This window comes from Triturus cristatus, chromosome 3_2, assembly GCF_964204655.1.
Source record: "Triturus cristatus chromosome 3_2, aTriCri1.1, whole genome shotgun sequence".
NCBI lineage: Eukaryota > Metazoa > Chordata > Amphibia > Caudata > Salamandridae > Triturus > Triturus cristatus.
This window is the reverse complement of record NC_140584.1, coordinates 517,932,145-517,950,053: the sequence shown is the minus strand read 5'-3', so window position 1 is coordinate 517,950,053 and position 17,909 is coordinate 517,932,145. Positions and strand designations below refer to the sequence as shown.

General features: G+C 47.0%; 1 protein-coding gene across 4 annotated transcripts in view; it reads left to right on the top strand.

The window, feature by feature from the left end:
* Window positions 1-17,909, top strand: part of BTBD10 (BTB domain containing 10) — a 134,211-nt gene that overhangs the window by 96,704 nt on the left and 19,598 nt on the right. For all 4 annotated transcript variants that reach the window (XM_085648212.1, XM_085648211.1, XM_085648210.1 and 1 more), the window contains exon 6: window positions 10,961-11,158. In XM_085648212.1, the coding sequence (XP_085504338.1) occupies window positions 10,961-11,158 (198 nt within the window). The remainder of the gene's footprint in view (window positions 1-10,960; window positions 11,159-17,909) is intronic.

The window sequence follows — 17,909 nt, the reverse complement described above, 5'->3', positions numbered from 1 at the left end:
AAGTGTTTCATGCCATCTGAAAGAGTGGTGCAACATAACAAAAGATCGTTGGGTGCTCAGTATACTGCGCAATGGATACGTACTACGTTTCCGTGTGTCTCTAAAGGACATTCCTCCAAAAAGATCTCGTCCTCACCAGCTAAAATTGCTACGTCAAGAAGTGGTGGCGCTTCTACAAAAAAAGGCCATAGAGAAGGTTCCCCACTCTCAGCGGGGAAAAGGAGTGTACTCCAGGTACTTCCTTGTGCCAAAAAGAGATCAGGAGCACAAGTTCAGACCTATTCTAGACCTGCGGTCGCTGAACAAGCTCATCTTGAAAGAGAAATTTCACATGCTGGCGCTTCATCAAATATGTCCACATCTGCAAGCAGGAGATTGGATGTGTTCAGTGGATCTCCAGGATGCGTATTTCCACATTCCTGTAATTCCCCGTCATCGCAAATTCCTGCGATTCGTGGTCGGCAGCAGTCACTACCAGTTCAGGGTGTTGCCCTTCGGACTAAAATATGTCCCACGAGTCTTTACCAAGTGCATGGCGGTGGTAGCGGCAGCTCTACACAGAAGAGGACTGTTCGTGTATCCATACTTGGACGATTGGCTCTTGAAAGGGCCATCTCCTCAGCAGATAAAGAGCGATTTCCAGGTGTGTTTATCTCTACTCCACAGGCTAGGCCTGCACGTGAATATGGAGAAGTCTGTTTGCCAGCCTACACAGGTGATCCAATACCTGGGTTCCGTTCTAGATGCAAGCCTAGGCAGAGCGTTTCCTTCGGAACAGAGACTTATCAATTCGGCAGAAGTGCGAAGTTCTTCTCCAGACAAATTGCCCAACGGTCCGGCAGGTGGCATCCCTATTGGGATCAATGGCTTCTTGCATATTCCTCATTCCCAACACCAGGCTGAGGATGAGGCCTTTACAACAGGACCTGGAGGACAAGTGGGACCAGGCTACGGGTCTCTGGGAAGACCGGATTGTGCTTTCACAAGCAGCAAAAGTGTCTGTTCTATGGAGGACTCGTCCGCGGAACCTCCTAGTTGGAGTCCCATTCCATCAGCCTGTTCCTACCCAGTCCTTGGTAACGGATGCATCGCTTCAAGGGTGGGGAGCGCACAAGGATTGTCTACAAATGCAAGGGCGGTGGTTTGTCGGGGAGCAATTCTACCACATAAACATGTTAGAGCTGCGGGCAGTCCATCTAGCCCTGAAAGCTTTTCAGCCCTCGATCATGTCCAACTCAGTCCTCATCCAAACAGACAACACTACCACCATGTATTACTTCAACAAACAGTGTGGTACGCGCTCTCGCCCTCTCTCCCTCTCTCCCTGGAGGCTCAAAAGATATGGCATTGGCTTCTAGCCCGAGGCCTCTTTGTCACAGCGGTGCACCTTCCAGGGGAACGAAACGTGCGAGCAGACTCACTCAGCCGGCACTTCGAAGATCAGCCAGACTGGGTGCTAAACGACGAAGTAGTGGCAGAAATTTTCCATCAGTGGGGACAGCCTTCCATAGATCTGTTTGCAGACGATCTAAACAAAAAATGCCACACCTTCGCCTCCAGGTTCCACCGTCCAGGGACGAAGGGGAATGCTCTTTTGATGGATTGGGAATATTTTCATACGCCTTTCCTCCCCTGCCTCTGATTCCGAAGGTGGTGTCCAAGCTCATCCGGTCCAACATGTTGATCCTGATAGCCCCAGACTGGCCTCGACAGTGGTGGTACCCGGACCTATTACAGCTGTCGGTGCACCCCCACAAGAGGCTTCCTTGCAGGTCGGACCTACTGACCAAGATGGACAGGAAGATCCTTCATCCCAACCTTCCCTCACTGAACTTGGCAGCATGGCACCTGAGGTCCTGCAATATGGACATTTGAACTTACCACAGGACTGTATGCATATACTAAAGGAGGCTAAGAGACCTTCCACAAGGGCTTCGTATTCCTTTACGTGGAAACTGTTCTACCTGTGGTGCACTCGTAATAACTTTAATCCAACCACAGGGCAGGAGGAGGTTATTCTTCCTTACCTCCTGTACTTGGCTAAATCAGGGTTGAAGTATTCATCGATCAGAGTACATTTAGCGGCTATTACGGCCTATAGAAAGTCTCCAAGCCAGCTTTCCTTTTTTCAACTACAGGTGGTCAAGGATTTCCTACAGGGGTTGAAGAAAGTGTATCCCCCTGTTCGGCCTCCTTCTCCTCCTTGGGAGTTGAATCTTGTCCTCACTAAGTTGATGGGTCCTCCTTTCGAGCACATCCATAAAGCCACGCTGCAGCGTTTGACATGGAAGACCGCTTTCTTAGTCACGATTACATCAGCTCGAAGAGTAAGCGAAATCCAAGCGTTGTCTTCCACAGAGCCTTATACAATCTTTCACCACAACAGAGTAGTATTAAGGACTCACCATGCTTTTCTGCCGAAAGTTGTATCTGATTTTCATGTTAATCAGTCAATTTTGTTGCCGTCCTTTTTCCCCAATCCCGCAACTCCGGCGGAAAGGTCACTCCATTCCCTAGACCGTAAAAGAGTGCTTAAATTCTATCTTGAGGGAACGAAGGTCATAAGAAAATCGGACCAATTGTTTTTAAATTATGATTCCACGAGGACAGGTTTTCCAGCTACCAAGAGATATTTCTAGATGGATAGTGTCTTGTATAAAATTGGCCTACCAGCTGGCAAATAAACCCCTATTGTTGTCACCTAAAGAACACTCCACTAGGGGGAAAGCAGCTACAGTAGCTTTCTTGCATGACGTTCCGATTACAGAAATTTGCAAGGCAGCAACCTGGAGATCTGTGCATACTTTAACAAGGCATTATTGTCTTGAATCCGACTCCAGGGTGGATAGTCAAATAGGCCAGGCCTCCTTGAGAAATCTGTTCAGATCAGAGAAATGTCTGAATTGTCGAGTTTAGTTGTCTGAGCTTGATTGTTAATTATTTTTACTTTGCCCGCAGTGGATGAGGTGAGGCTCGCTATTCTATTCTAGTGCTTATGAATATTGATGAGGATCCCCTGGAAGAGAAGGAGTAGTTACTTACCTGTAATCCTAGGTTCGAGGCATATGAGCTGCAGATTATACACTTTTGCATAGATCGCAATCTGGTGTTGGGCCCGGATGTTTGCAGTTTGTTTTTCTTCTTGGACAGTCTTTGGAAGTCACGAGTTCGGTGACTCCTCCTTCGGTCCGTACTGCGCATGGGCTTCGGCTCCATCCTCAGATTGTTTTTTTTCCGCCATCGGGCTCTGATGTAATACTTCGTGCTCCGGCTTCGAACCTTTCCAGTTCGACCTTCGACGAAAAATCCTCGTCCATCAAGATTCTTTAGACGGAATCGACTACTTCATCTCTCTCTTCGGCACTTCCTCGATTCCAGACATCGGCAGCGGCCTTCGGGCCTACTTCGACTCCGGGCTCGGCCGATGGAAAGGACTCCCTTCAAGAAGTGCCCAAAATGTGGGTCTAAATTTCCCCACACCGACCTCCATCAGGTGTGCAACCTCTGCCTCTCTCCCGAACACGAGGCCCGAGACTGCCCCGCCTGCAAGTCTTTTCGATCGAAAAAGACTATTCAGGATCGACGAGCTCGACGCACCATGGCGCACTCATCGACCTCGGCTCCACCTGACATCTTTGGAGAAGACACCGGAGCGTCGGGACAGCTGCACACCGAGCGGGAGGAAGATGTCGTCAGCGCTTCCGAGGCCGACGACTCCGACGTGGAGGAGATCACACCGGCGCAGAGGGTCGTGAGTACTCTACCCCCTCCCGCGCCCATTCCGAAAGAGCCTCCGGTTACCCCTTCGCCTCCGGGCCTAGGGAAAGCCAAGCATACTGCTTCCATCACCCCACCTTCGGGCCCGGTGAAAAAGCATCACAAGTCTCCTGGCGGCTCGGGCTCGAGCCAGCCTCCTAGTGGCGCCGACAAACATTCTTCGGCGCCGAAGAAAACAAGTTCCGTTCCAAAGCCATCGGTGTAGAAACCTGGCCTCTCGGTGCCGACCAAACACAAATCCCTCAGCACCGACGCTTCCGTGTCGAAGCCTGCCTCGGCGCCGACCAAAAGATCGGACACCCCGAGAAAGCACGGCAAGGATAAACCGACGAATCCTTCAGTTCCGAAAACATCGGCACCGATGGAGGAATCGGTGCCGGAGGAGCTTTTCACACCGGATCTTCTTCAAAAGACTTTAACTAAGGATCCCAGGACTGGACATTTAACTTTGTCTTCCAAGAAAAGACTTTTGGACAAGCCAACTCCTCCTCCACCACCAAAACGGAAGGACTCTGCCACATCCCCCTTCAGAGTACCCTCCCCACCGCCTCCTCTTCCTCCTCCCCCCTCCTCCACCCCCTCCTCCACCCCCTCCTCCACCCCCTCCATCTCCGCCCCCTCCATCTCCGCCCCCACCTTCTCCACCTCATCGGTCCCCAACACCGTCTCCGGACCCTGATGACCACAGAGATCCATTCTATGATCCCACAGATGCCCCGCAGGACCCCACTCCTCCGGGAACACCTGACCCATGGGAGGATTATCACAATCCCGATGTCCCAGATGTGCCTCAGGATGATCTCTATCCATCCAGGCCGTCTCCACCAGAGGACTCCCTGGGGTTCCACCACCTCTTACAACGGGCGGCACATTACCATGGGGTGGAACTACACAGTGATCCAGTTGAGGAAGACTTCCTACTTGACACATTTGACATAGCAGATAAATCCACCCCTATATTACCCATGCTTAAAGGGGTGACCAAGCATGCCACAGAGATTTTCAAAGACCCCGTTAGAGCTAGGGTCTTGAACCCCAGAATAGAAAAGAAGTACAAGGCAGCCCCCCACGGATCCTGTCTATATTAAAGGACCTGCGCCCCTAGACTCACTAGTGGTTTCCACAGCTAGGAAGCGCTCCAACTCTCAGTCATCTGGTGAGGCTCCACCACCTGATAAGGAGTCCAAGCTTTTAGATGCGTCAGGCAAACGCACTGCCTCGCAGGCTGCCAATATGTGGCGCATCGCCAACACGCAGGCGCTGCTAGCACGGTACGATAGAGCACACTATGATGAGCTGGAGGCTCTCATGCAGCATCTCCCGGAGAAATATAAGAATAAAGCTCATGAGCTAATACAAGAGGGAAAGATTATTAACAACACCTCTATTAAATGTGCACTTGACGCAGCAGACACGGCGTCCAGGGCTATAAACACCAGTGTCCTGCTTCGCCGTCACGCCTGGCTCAGAATTTCAGGCTTTAAACCAGAGGTCCAAGCATCTATCTTAAACCACCCTTTTGACCAACAACACTTATTTGGCCCAAAAGTAGACGAAGCCCTGGAAAAAATGAAGAAGGATACAGACACGGCGAAGTCTATGGGAGCCCTGCAATCACAAACCCCTAGACGTTCCTTTCGCCGTTCCTCCTTTCGAGGCTCTGGCAGAGGTTACTCTTCCTATAGCGCCTCCACGTCCTACAAGTCCCCTCCTCAGAATACCTTCTCAAAGGGCTACCAAAGAGGTGGATATAGAGGAAACAATCATAAAGGCAGGGGCAAAACCAACACCGCCCGTTCTGCCACACCGCCCACACAATGACTTTCCCCCGCTCCCCCCAGACCATTCCACTCCGGTCGGGGGCAGACTACAAGACTTCCTTCAAACCTGGGAGGCCATAACATCAGACAAATGGGTAACCCAAATTATTCGGTCAGGGAACTGTCCCGAACTAACTTCTACCCCCCCAAAAATCCCACCCAGACACCGTGCGATGTCACAAGAACATACCACACTTCTGAAACAAGAGTACTCTCCCTCCTGCAAAAACACGCGATAGAGCAGGTACCCGTCGATCAGCAAAATCTAGGGGTCTACTCTGTACTTTCTCATACCGAAGAAAGACGAGACCCTACGGCCCATTCTAGACCACCGGCCTCTAAATGCATACATCCATTCAGACCATTTTCATATGGTAACTCTTCAGCAAGTTCTCCCTCTCGTCCGTCAGGGCGACTTTCTCACTACACTGGACCTGAAAGACGCATACTTTCATATCCCAATACACCCTGCTCACAGAAAGTACCTCCGATTTGTGGTAGACGGCCAACATTATCAGTTCAAGGTTCTCCCCTTCGGGGTCACAACCGCACCACGGGTGTTTACCAAATGCCTGGCAGTAGTGGCAGCACACCTCCGAAGACAACACATTCACGTCTTCCCCTACCTGGACGACTGGCTCATAAAAGCCGCGTCCTACAACCAGTGTGTACAAAATACAAACACTACCATACAACTACTCCACCAGCTAGGCTTTACGGTGAATCACCAAAAGTCCCACTTGATACCGTCTCACACAAAGCAATACCTCGGTGCCACTATAGTACCTCAAAAGCTATAGCCTATCCCAACTCAGCCAGGATCGCAAGCATGCAAGCCCTGCGCCAAAAGTTCCTTCTTCAGCACTCTCTACCAGCAAGAGTGTTCATGAAACTAATAGGGATGATGGCGTCTTGCATTTTCATAGTGCCTCATGCAAGACTTCACATGCGTCCACTCCAAGAGTGCCTAGCACGCCAGTGGAACCAGGCCCAGGGTCAGCTGACGGATCTGGTGTTGGTGGACGGCCGCACTCATCGATCTCTGCAGTGGTGGAACACCACAAACCTTTCCAAAGGGCGACCGTTCCTGGACCCGGTTCCTCAGGTGATTCTAACAACGGACGCATCTCTCTCCGGCTGGGGAGCGCATCTATTACACCTCACAGTGCAAGGGCTATGGATGCCACAGCAGAGGTTACTCCACATCAACCATCTGGAGTTATTGGCAATCTTTCTAGCCCTGAAATCGTTTCAGAAACAAATTTCAGCCAAAGCAGTCCTAATTCGCACAGACAATATGACTGCAATGTATTATATTCAAAAACAGGGGGGGGGGGGGACACTCTCCCCAGCTCTCCCGCTTAGCACACAGCATATGGAGATGGGCAATTCCACAAAAAAATCTTTCTCCTGGCACAACACGTCCCAGGCATACAAAACACCATGGCAGATCTGCTCAGCAGACAAACGCAGCAAATGCACGAATGGGAACTGCATCCACAAGTTCTTCATCCATTCTTCCACTAGTGTGGGCATCCTCAGATAGACCTCTTCTCCACCCACGAAAACAAAAAATGCCCAAGCTTCGCCACCAGATACCCACACCCATTGTCCAAAGGCAATGCGATATGGATGAACTGGTCAGGCAAATTTGCATACGCCTTTCCACCTCTCCTGCTAATTCCATTAGTGGTAAGGAAGCTACAACAGCACTCCCTCACACTCATTCTGGTAGCTCCAACATGGGCCAGGCAGCCGTGGTACACCACACTACTACAGCTATCGGTGGTACCACATCAAAAACTGCACCTGTCCCCATGCCTCCTAACCCAGAACCATGGAGAAATCAGGCACCTTGACCCAGCTCAGCTCAACCTTGCGATCTGGCTCCTGAAATCTTAGAATTTGGATACCTTAATCTTCCCCCTGATTGCATGAACATTATCAAGGAAGCCAGACGTCCTACCACTCGAGCATGCTATGCCGCAAAGTGGAAGAGATTTGTTTACTGCCGTAACAATACAATCAACCCTTTAGATGCATCCATACAGCACATCATATGCTATCTGCTCCATCTTCAAGGGTGTAACCTGGCATATTCATCCATACGTATACACCTAGCAGCAATTGCTGCTTACCTACAAAACAGACAGCATTTATCACTGTTCAGAGTGCCTGCTATTAAAGCCTTTATGGAAGGCCTTAAACGAGTAATTCCACCCAGGGTACCACCTTCCCCTGTATGGAATCTAAACGTAGTTCTTACAAGGCTAATGGGTCCGCCTTTCGAACCAATGCATAAATGTGAGCTACAGTTCCTCACTTGGAAAACAGCTTTCCTCGTAGCTATCACTTCCCTTAGAAGGGTTAGTGAGATACAAGCGTTCACTATACAAGAACCCTTTTTACAGATACATCACAGCAAGGTGATACTTCGCACAAATCCAAAATTTCTGCCCAAGGTCATTTCCCCCTTCCATCTTAATCAATCGGTGGAATTACCGTTTTTTTTCGCGCAACCTCAATCTGTTGCGGAAAGGGCTCTACATACACTTGATGTTAAAAGGGCTTTACTGTACTACATACAAAGAACGCAACCTTTCAGAAAGACTAAACAGTTGTCTGTCTCCTTCTCTCCACCGCATAAAGGCAACCCCATCTCTAAATCAGGGATAGCTAGGTGGATTGTAAAGTGCATACAAATTTGCTATCACAAAGCAAAAAGAACATTATCTGTTCCACCTAAAGCCCACTCTACAAGAAAGATAGGGGCTTCTATGGCTTTTCTAGGGAACATACCCTTAGATGACATCTGCAAAGCAGCCACATGGTCAACACCTCACACCTTCACAAAACATTACTGTGTAGACGTGCACTCCAAACAACAAGCTAGTGTGGGCCAGGCTGTACTAAAGACACTATTTCAAACCACTGCAACGGATACCGGTGGTCGCCGCTAGGGCTGGGTACTGCTATATAATCTATGCAAAAGTGTATAATCTGCAGCTCATATGCCTCGAACGGAATATGCTACTTACCAGTATGCATCTGTTCTTGGCATGTAGAGCTGCAGATCTATACACGCCCACCCGCCTCCCCGGCTACCTGTATCCGTTCCAGTCTGTCTTATTTAGATACAACACACATGGGTTTCTTACTATTATCACTACGCTCCATCTTTTCCCTGCTGGCGAAAAACAATCTGAGGATGGAGCCGAAGCCCATGCGCAGTACGGACCGAAGGAGGAGTCATCGAACTCGTGACTTCCAAAGACTGTCCAAGAAGAAAAACAAACTGCAAACATCCGGGCCCAACACCAGATGGCGATCTATGCAAAAGTGTATAGATCTGCAGCTCTACATGCCAAGAACAGATGCATACTGGTAAGTAGCATATTCCTTCTCTTCCAGGGGTATCCTCATCAAAGTCATAAGCAACCCTCCCGCCTCCCCGGGAAAAGGATCCTTATTTCTAAGGGATTGTCGACTCTTTGTGTTATGGCTTTGTGTCACTGCAAAAAACAACTGACCTAACTGTCACCCCTGAGGCATGATGGGAAGCTAGAGGTCATGGCTGCCTTAAAGGCACGATGCCAGTTTTTCTATGTTGCTATGTGTTAGGTTTCTAGCCTTTCTAGGCTGTGGTTTTCTACAATGCAGCCTGTGAGCTGTCCATGCTTTCAGTCCTATCTGAGGTTTTGGGCTAAATGCTAAGCATTAAAACAGTTTTCAAACATGCTTTGCTGTTGTTTCTTCCCTGTTTTTTGTGATATATTGTTTATATTACATATATTATTTATAATATACAGGGGAGTCCTTACAGCATTATTCAGCTCTGGTTATGAAAGGCTGCATTTACTTTTTTATTATATATATATATATATATATATATATATATATATATATATATATATATATATTTTGGGGGTCCCGCGCACGGGCGGGAATATTCTAGTGCTTATGACTTTGATGAGGATACCCCTGGAAGAGAACTAGGATTACAGGTAAGTAACTAATCCTTCTTAGGCTGCTTGCCTTTGTGGAGTGAGTCCTGGCCCCAAGAAGTTCCCCACCTGGTCATGGACCCTTGGATTGAGTTAATGTATTCCTGCAACCTATAAACTGCAAAAACTGGACTTGAAAAAGAACCATCCCTGGTCTCAGGGCAAGCCATCTTTACCAGGGCCAGTGCAGCATTTTCCTAGCTACAGAATTGGGATTTTGCCCACACAGTGCTCTTTTCATCACCAGCGACCACCCCGCATTTCCTGCCAACACAAAGCTCCTACCAGCTCTTCGTTCCAACAGCGAACTTCTTGCAATTCTCCACCAACGTGAAGCTCTGACTGAGGCTCCTAACATCGAAGTAGACAGAGTTAAAAAAGTAAACTTGCCACTGGGACAAACCTAGTCCCTGTATCCGACATGGAAGCCATCGTGGTCGGCCTGAATTTGACTCTGACCGGGTCTAGCATGACCAGATGACCGCAATTAGGCATGTTATGCTTTTTGCTGCTATTTTTATCTAAAACTTTAAAAGTTCATAACTCTGGTGGTTCTATTTATTGGATTTTTGTTGTTTTTAGTGTAATTTAATTTATTAAAATGTATTTTTTCTAAACTAACTTTCTTGTGCGTTTTCACTTTATTAATCTTGGAATACTTAGTGCATTGCCTCTAAAGCCTGATTGCTTTTCTGCCATGCTATCAGAGTAAGCACAGGTTTATTTAGTGACTTTAGTGATTCACTCTGACAAGAATTGAGTTTATTACTTTAGTGGGGCTCTCGCCCATCTCTGCTAATTGCCCAATTTCTTAGTTTGTATAAAAATCTGGTCCGTGTCACCATTTTAGTACGGTCTATAATCGTTACATGGACACATTTTTTAAAATATCCACATTCCTATTAAGAAAATGCAACCTTTAAATAATTTCCAAAATTCATATCGGCACTTATTTTGTAACCACAGTATGCCTAAAGGTAGTTTTGCAGATTGTTGCTTATCTGGCTGTCTACACTGCAATGTTGCATTTCGTGGGCTGCGTTGTGCACTCCAAATCCAATGGCAGATCATATTTCTTTCATTCTGCATTGCAGTTATAATTTTCAGTGTGCAGATGTATGTTGGATTACAGATAACTGGAAATTGGCAGTCTCCATATAGATTAGTTTCAGGAAGCTTTATAGGAAATGTTCATATTTATACCATGTGAGAAATGTTGAATGTCTTTAACTTTATGCATTTAAATCAGTTTATCGAATTGACTTCTATTCTAAAGCCAGTGGTAGTGAATGAGGCTACCCTTGAGAAAATAATTTGGGATGTAAACGTTCCTAATAAGTGTTATTAATTTGTTTTTAGGTGCACTTATGCATGAGTTATCCAATGATGGTGCCCGGAAGCAATTTGAGTTTTACCTGGAAGAAATGATCCTCCCTCTAATGGTAGCCAGTGCCCAGAGTGGTGAAAGGGAATGCCACATTGTTGTGCTCACAGACGACGATGTGGTTGATTGGGATGAAGAGTATCCTCCCCAGATGGGAGAGGAGTATTCACAAAGTAAGCTGGAGTTTTATTCTTCCCTGTGGTATAGCATGTTTACATAAAGTACAAAATAGGTATCTGGCAGTGTAATCTTAATTTAAATGCAGCTTGAAGATGCTTCATCTGCTCTGAAGTGCAATTCTAGTTTTTGTGCGGCATGAATTGGTTACAGACAGAAATGTTGTGTTTGACCCCTATTTAATAAAATGTAGTGGTGCTTGAGTGACTTTAGTGATATTCTCCAGTGATTCCCACTACAATATTAATTTCCCCCACTTCTCATGTCATGTTCAGGTTTTGCTGTACTGAAACCCAAAATGAACCTATTTCAGAGTTTTGCAGATGTTCTTGGACTACGAATGATTAATGCTAGAATATGAGTGTGCTCAACAAAGGCCAGTAAACATCAAGTTATTTTGTGTGGTTTTGACTCCGGTCCCCCTTGTTTAAGCCTGCGGAGAGACAACAATTCAGTGTTTATTCTCTCACCTTGGAAAACAAGACTACATACACCACTTTTTTCACTTGATTCTAAAGACTGATGACAATCTGTTATGTTTTTAATTCAACAGATTTGAGTCATACTTTTAAACCCTAGGCTTCCAAAGATTTCATTTTTCTCGCCTACATAAATGACAAAGTGGGTGCACTATCTCTGATCTTGTCATCACCTACATATTCGGTCAAAATGAAACCTTTTTGATCTACAACCTTTGACACGGCAGACCTCAGTCAGGCTAAGACTCATAACAGAAGTTAGGCCTTAAGAAGCACATCTCTAGATACAGTTCTTCTCAGTTGAATCTTTATCACGAAAAATGGTGGTACAGAGGAAGCTTATACCAGAGAGCATCATACTGCACACATTCCTGTCTGATCCATATGTTTTGAATCGAAGTTGTGACTCAGAACTGAAGTGATTTTAACTGTTAACTTGAGGGGGGGGGGCAGGTGAATCTATCATGCCAAGTGTATGAAAAGATGCAGTGTCCCATAATTTCATATCAGAAGTAGATACTGAATATATTCACATGATTGCATCATTCCCTGTCAGTTTGGGAATTCACAGTAACTTGAAATAGCAGTAAACAGTTGAAAATGGTCATGGGCCCAGCAGCAGTGTTTGTTTAGTAGTATATCCGCTTCATTTGAAATAACCTGAACCTCAGACAGTGAGATGGAAGTGCTGAGCTATCTGCTCCTTGAGGCTACCGTAGCTCAGATTTCTACTTCTAACAATGTGTGAAGGAATCCATTAGAACAGTTCAGCACTAGCCTGTTTTTGACCTTATATTGGCCCCTTCTGGACTTTTACTTTGTCCTCCATGGACTTCAGTCAGTTTGGATCAAACTGATGTGTTTTTGGGGAGGATATTTGGCATTTTCAACTCTGGGACCTTTTTGGGGAAGAACCAGATTTTGATGAAGATCATAAAGAGTGGGAACACTTCATCCTTCCTAAAGAAGACGACAAATCACCTACACAAGCTGTTTCGCCTACGGATGACATCACCCACTATCAAACCTTACTGGGAAGAGCAGCAAGAGGGTTTGACCTCCCCATACCCCCCCTCCCCCCCCCCCCAATGATGGTTTTTGTTTGATTGGAGAGTCTTAAACAAATGCTTCCTGCCACAGGTTAGACAGCCATATCCCAACTGGAGAAGTGGCATAATATTCGCTAGCATGTTTGACAACTCCTTTTGTGGAAGTGCTTCAGCTGAAAAACCCTTGCCCATTCTGAGGCGATACGATCACCAGATGTGGCACACTTCAGCCCTTAAACGATTCATCCCAGAGAACAGGAGGAAAGATGCTAACACCATTATCAAATAAGGGTGCAATTGTGTCAGCCACCATAATCCACTCCGCAATAGATTTTTCCAAAGCAGGCTGCTATCAACTTGCAGCAGCAGTCCTACTCCGACATGGATGTTTTTCATCCAAAAATCCAGGCAAAACTTTTAAACATACCTTTTGATGGCTAAACATTATTTGGAAAATACCTAAATGACACCCTTTAGAACAAGACCGCTCGCTCCCTAGGAATTTTACAGTAGAGGCACCCAAATTCACCTTTTTTTTTTCTTCTTTTTTTTTTTTTATGGCTAAAGATCTCGAGCCTACAGAGGAGCATTCTCCTAGAAAGGAGTTCCTGGGCAACCTTTAAAGTCCTCCAACACAGTCTGGACCCAATCAAGGAGACTTGAAAAATAGGTGACAGCAATCCTACAACATAGCTTTGGTGAAGAAACGGAGAGCTTAATTTTCACCAGTTACCCCCTTCAAGCTGCTTACCTGGTCAGGGTTGATCTTGAAACATGCTTTTTTTGTGTTTGTTTTCTTTGGCCCCCGATTTGGCCGCAGTAACAGATCAGTGTGCTTCAAATAGTGCAGTCTGGGAATTCTCTTGAATTTATACAGAAACCATTCACCCAGAAAGCAACATGACCTATACTACAGCAATATATTTTCCTCCTCCTCCTACTACTACTACCACTACCACCTACAGAAAAGTTACCAAACAAACAGAGGAATTAAGGATTCTATTCCAAATATATATCTGGTCACTACAACTTCAGTTGAGTGGAGGATACTGTACCTTCAAATTTGATCAAATTCCTGAAAACAAAATCCTTCCGAATAGTACCTAAAACATTGAAAGGACATTTTGGAGTGGAAGGAGAGAACTTAATCTCCTTGGATCTTTAGGTTTTGTATTTTCATGTCCTTGTACATCGGTCGCAAACAATACCTGCAAGTTTCGGTGGTGAGGCAGCACTGTCACAGCCTCCATTTGGTCTGAAGTCTGCACTCCAGATCTTTACAGTGCCTAGTGCCAACAGCTTTCTTCATTTGAAGACTGTTACCAAGTACCCATACTTGGATGACTGGCTGCTTCTGCCTAGTTGAAGTACTAGGACTTACCTTAACCAATGAGGAATATCTTCTCACCCCCCCTTCACCACCAAAACCACCACCATCCTTCCCGTGACAAGATAGCAATTCCCATGGTCATTCCCGGCTGTTGGATTGGGGAAAGCGTTCTCTTCAGAAGGAAAAAGCGATGACACTTTAGGCATCGCTATGGGACCTTTGCACAAATCAAACCTCAGGTCTCATATCCTCTTGCACTGGCCTGATTCCTATCTGCTGTCTCCGAATGCGGCCTAAACAGCAGAAGCTAGATGTGGAAGCAGGGGACTGGTTCATAGTAGGTGGTATGTTCCAACCTTTTGTAAATTGAAAAATCATTGACTACACATGTCACTGAAGGATGGGGTGCATACATGCAGGAGCAGTTCACAAGAGGCTTCTTGTCAGAAGCCGAGAAGAAACTCCATATACGCATCCTAGAGGTATGACCCATCGGGCTTAGGTTGACGTCCGTTTTTTCTGTAATTAACAAAACAAGGTGTTGATCTAGACCTACAACACAACCTCTGTATTGCATCGCATAGTAAAGAGGAACAAGGCCCCTTTCTGTATCCGAGGTAGAGAGATTATGGAACTGGGCCATCAGGTAGGTGAACATTGTAGTAGAACATCTCTTGGATGCCAAAACAACCAGGCAGATGTGTTCAGCTGCACTCTTTCAGATTGAAATGAATACGAGCTCCATCAGAACCAAGCTAAATGCATCTTTTTAAAGTGGGACTAGTTATCCGTAGACCAGTTTGGCACCCTGGAGAACTGTAAATGGAGGTACTGCACCTCATGTTTCCATCATCCAGTGTCTGAGGGCAATGCCTTTTCAATCACGTGGGCAGTCATCTTCCCTTAAGTCGTTCCTCTCCTTCTCAGAGTGCGTAGGAGGACGAAGACCGATCAGTATTTCAGGTTTCTGATTTCCATGACATGGGCTTGTCAGTTTTGGCACTGCAACCTACTGAGGCTGGCTACATACTCCTCATTTTAGTTGAGGAATCAAGCTAGACTCTTCTCCTGACACAAAGGAGAGATCTCCTGGCACTACTTTAAATCACGGAGTCTGACTACATGGTTCCTGCCACTCTAAGTATGGTCATCCGAATATCCCTTCAGGAAACCAGGACATTTTAACCTAGGCATGTGTGCCATCCACTACTAAGACTTACAGTGCTAAGTGCTAAAGACTGTAGGTGGTACCTTACTGGTAAGAACTATGTGAGTTGGGCTCAAGTATTCGTCGGTCTTGGTTCACTTGGCCTCAATTTCCAGATTTAGGAGGACAAACGACTGTTCCTCATCTTCATTCTCACATGGAATCCTAAAGCACTTACTGAAGGAAAACTTTAGGGCCTTCTATCCAGTGAGGTGTCTTCCAGTTACGTGGGCACTAAATACTTTTGAGCCTACTCATGCTTCCTCCATTCGAGCCCATTCATGTACTTTAAATTTCTTTTGTGGAAGACCCCTGTTCAGCTTGCTGCCTGTTCAGCTTGCTCTCACTTCAGCAAGGAAAGTTAAAGAATTGTAGGCATTCACCATAAAGGATGCAAAAAGAACAATTGATGGACAGAATGCAGAACAGTGTCCTACATTCACCCCAGTACAGAGATCTGGGCCTAAATCCATCGTTTTTCTCCTCCCCATGCCATTCCAGTTTGAACCCAGCGATATGCAAGTCAGTCTTGACCCTGTGCCCAAGGGGAACAGTCCAGCCTGAACTGCCAGGCCAGGTCCTCCCTGGACTAGAAACAAGCATCCTAGGACCGGTTTTGAGGTTTCACCCCTCATCAGCCAGGATAGCTTGAATCCAGTGGCAAAGTGAGTAGGAGACCCACATCTGGGCATACCCTGCCAACTTAGGGCGATCAAAGCAAACACAAGGAGATGATGGACGGAGCACTGAAACTTTTCAGACACTCACCCTCAGACTATGCCAATACTTGCCCCAGCGGCAGGTGTATATAGTCTTTGTAGAGGGATGCATGGCTGTCACGATAACTTCGGACAGAAGGTCAAACATTGTCAATTGCTGCTCAATCTCCACGCATGAAGGCGGAGCGTTGACCGGTTCGGATGGAGAACCCTCCCTACAGCTGCGACAGAAGATCCTCCCGAAAGGGTAGCCTGATCAGAGGACTAATGGCCAAGCACAGGATACCAAACTCTCCCAGCCCAGTCCGGAGCCACAAAGATGACTTGAGTCTGGTCGTTCCAGATCTTCTTGAACTCTCGGCAGGATTGGTATGGGCAGAAAGGCGTACAGGAGGCATGAGCTCCACTTGAGATGAAAAGCGTCTGAGCGTTAGCTGGCTTGGAAACTGCAGCACGCAGATCTTCTGACATTGCACGTTTTTGGTGGTAGTGGACCGGTCTAAGACTCTTCCCCCTATTGAAAGAGACCTTGCACCACCTTCAGATGGAGATGCCATTCATGATCCGCTAGAAATCTTTGATGGCGTAGGTCCACCCTGGCATTCAGAGAACCCACCTGGTGTTTAACCACCAGGGATATGCTCTGACGTTCCAGCCATGTCTATAGGTGCAGGACCCTCTTGACAGAGGGTCCATTTCCCCAACAAGCCCCGTGTGTTGCAGTACCACATGGTGGTGGTGTTGTCTGTGAACGCCTGCACTAGCCTTCCTTTGGAGGGTAAAAAGGCCTCTGATCTCCAACTCTCCTAGATGCCCCCCCCCCATCTTAGAAGTGCTGCATCTGTCACCACTGTCTGATCTGGTTAGGGAAAAGAGAGGGGTCTGCCGCTTCGTTAACCACATTTGCAGATCTTATGCAGTCCCATCCAAGATCTGGACCATGTCGGAGAAATTCTCCTGATGTGTCCACTGTAACTTTGTGTCACACTGCAGAGCCTGCATATGCCAGCAGACGTGTCTCAAGTAGGATGCAGGAGGCCATGAGACCCAACAGCCTCAGTCAGTTTTACCGAAACCTAGGATAGAGGCTGAAACACCAGTATCATAGCATGAATATCCTAGACTCACCGTTCGAGTCAGAAACTGCACAGTGTCCAGAACAGCTATGTTGAAAAGGAGAATCTGAGAGGGAGTCAGTGTGACTTTGGGATGTTGATGGTGAACCCCAGATAGTGCAGGAGGTCCGCCGAAGGTGGGAGATGACTGCCTGGGGCGAGCTCCCCTTCAACAGCCAGTCATCAAGATAGGGAAAGACTGGTACCCCTAAACTCTGCCGATGAGCTTCATCCACCGTGATCCCTTTGGTGAACACCCAAGGGGTGTTGGCAAGGCCAGAGGGGAACACAGTGAACTGAAAGTGCTCGTGGCCTACCGTGAACCGCAGGATGGGAATATGCATCCTGCAAGTCCAAAGCTACCACCCAGTCTCCCGGGTCCAAGGCAGGTTGGACTTGAGAGAGCATGAGTATTTTGCACTACTCCTTTTTGAGAAAGAAATTGAGAGGGCGCGGGTCTAGGATAGGATAAAGGCCTCAAACCTTTTCGGGCACCAAAAAGTAGTGGGCATAATCACCACAACCTACTTCTGGTGTCGGCACCTTCTCAGTGGCTCCCTTGGCCTAGGGAGTCATTACTTCCTGGCAGAGTAAGGAGAGATGGCTCTCTCTCAGCCTGTGGCAAGTGGGTGGCATGGGTGGTGGGGTAGTCATGAAGGGGAGGCAGGAACCCCTTTGGACAATATGGAGAACCCAGAAGTGTGATGGGCTGGACCTCCAGTGGTGCAGGGGATGGTATATCCTGCATCCCACTTGTTGCCCATGATGGTTGGAGGGCCAGATAAATATGGCCGCAAAAGGCATACTGGAGTTGGGGGTGGGCCACGGAAAGGACCTGGCCATAGCTC